The sequence below is a fragment of the Gavialis gangeticus genome, unplaced genomic scaffold (assembly GCF_001723915.1).
Source record: "Gavialis gangeticus isolate Ggan-Ray unplaced genomic scaffold, GavGan_comp1, whole genome shotgun sequence".
Taxonomy (NCBI): Eukaryota; Metazoa; Chordata; order Crocodylia; family Gavialidae; genus Gavialis; species Gavialis gangeticus.
This window is the reverse complement of record NW_017729030.1, coordinates 30,455,741-30,457,843: the sequence shown is the minus strand read 5'-3', so window position 1 is coordinate 30,457,843 and position 2,103 is coordinate 30,455,741. Positions and strand designations below refer to the sequence as shown.

General features: G+C 41.1%; 1 protein-coding gene across 3 annotated transcripts in view; it reads left to right on the top strand.

Annotated features, from left to right (window-relative positions):
- Positions 1-2,103, top strand: part of KIAA1109 (KIAA1109 ortholog) — a 299,447-nt gene that overhangs the window by 280,200 nt on the left and 17,144 nt on the right. For all 3 annotated transcript variants that reach the window (XM_019522065.1, XM_019522064.1, XM_019522063.1), the window contains 2 exons: positions 599-791; positions 1,430-1,647. In XM_019522065.1, the coding sequence (XP_019377610.1) occupies positions 599-791; positions 1,430-1,647 (411 nt within the window). The remainder of the gene's footprint in view (positions 1-598; positions 792-1,429; positions 1,648-2,103) is intronic.

Sequence of the window (2,103 nt, the reverse complement as noted above, 5' to 3'; positions counted from 1 at the left end):
TTCTCTAGACTAAATAAGCCCAGTTCCCTCATCCGTTCCTTGTATGTCATGTGCCTTAGCCCTCTAACCATTTTTGTTAATGTGAGAAGCTGAAGGCAGGTGTACAAGACAAAAAAAATTCTCCTGTCTAAACATAATTTTAATGACACAACCAGATTCGGCATACATTTTGGTTTCCTACCTGTACCTCTTGTTCACCGGGCAGGGCATGGTGGAGTGTGTAGAGGAGTCTGTGTACAAGCTCTGAATTCTAGGGCTTGTTCTTTGTGTTAGGACTGTTCTACACTGCTGAAAAGCTGAATCTACACTGCCTGTCTGCATTCCTTTACTGGCAATCCATCAGGTAGTAACTGGAAGACTATAATAGCACTCTGACTCCCCTAAAGCTCCCAGAGTGTGCTGATCCTGGAGGCTGGATGGTGTAGGAACTGAATATGTCATCCCATCTCCAGTAAGAGGACTCCCCAGCATGTAGGAGGGGGAGGTCTGGTGGCTTTCCAGCCTCTCTACACACCAGAGAGTCGCAAGGTTTCCCAGGCAATACAAAGTCTGGTCTTTTTAACACACTTTTGTCTGTTGTTAAATTCTTCTGTTTTAGCTCATATTTCTGAACATCCAAACCAGCAACCCAGTCACAAAATTCAGATTACTATGGGTTCTACTGAAGCACGTGTTGACTACATGGGATCCAGTATCCTTATGGGGATCTTCAGTAATGCTGATCTTAAGCTCCAGGATGAGTGGAAAGTTAATTTATATAATACTATAGATTCAAGTATGTCTGATAAAAGGTAAAACTTCTTTCTGTTTTTTATTTTTTTTTATGCCGAGTAATATCTAATTTTGTCTATTCATGTCCTCCAAAAAGGAAAAGGAGCCTAAGGCCACATCCAGACCTAGCATGGATGTTTGGTTCCCGAGGGACAAGGAGTGGCGTGCCTTGCACCACTGCTAGTTGTCCCTGGGGAATGCCTGTGCTACACGTGCTTTGGCACATGGCAGGTTACCTTGGGGCAGTAGGGGAGGCTGGGGCGAGCACTGCACTGGTGCCAGCAGCCTTACCTGGGGTCCTGGGGGCCTCCTAGGGCTGAAACAGTGGCGATTCTGCTGCACAAAACCTGGCTGGCAGCTGCAGCAAAGCACCAGGCAGCCTGGCCCAGCTCTGCTTTTCAGTGGCACACGCTACCCATGTATGCACTGCTCCGCTTTTTTTCTCAGTAGGTTTTTTTGACCCCTGGGTCAAAACCCCTCTGCACTGCTCCCTTGCAGTGGTTTAAAAGCACATTTTTCATAAGAGATTGTTTAGGTCCTACCTGGTAATGACAACAAAAAATGCACGTTAAGAAAACAAAACATACCTTTTTGTACTGACCGAAATAAAAACTGAACTAATTCTGATTGTTCTTTTTTATATATGTATATATTCTAGTGAGATATTTGTCCATGGAGATTTGAAGTGGGATATTTTCCAAGTGATGATTTCAAGATCAACCACCCCAGACCTGATAAAAATAGGAATGAAACTCCAAGAGTTCTTTACCCAGCAGTTTGATACCAGCAAGCGAGCTCTGTCTACCTGGGGGCCTGTTCCTTATCTTCCTCCTAAGACAGTACCTAACAACATAGAAAGAAGTTCACATGAGCAATGTATGTATTAAAACAGTTTAATTAAATATCATCTTTCTTCCTACAGATACGTATGCTTATCAGTAATTTTACCTATGTGAAGATGAAAATTTTGTTCTCGAGTTTTCTAGTTGAGAAATTAATCACCTTCCCAAACAAAAGTTTTGCATTTTAAACCATGCTGATATGGTTTTTGGGTTTTTTTCAACATTCATTTTTAATATTCTTATTTTATACATGGGTTTTCCCTCGCTTTCTTCTCACTCCTCCCCCTTTTCCAGAGGGGAAAAATGGGAACATATGATGTTTCAAGATAGATCGCTTTAATATTAGGGCTGTCAAACAATTAAAAAATTTGATTGTAATTAGTTGTGTGATTAAAAAAATTAGTTGTAATTAATTGCAATTTTAAATCCACAGCTAAAAACTCAAAATTATGTGCAGAAAAACTCAGTTATGCAAAATTATGCAGGTACT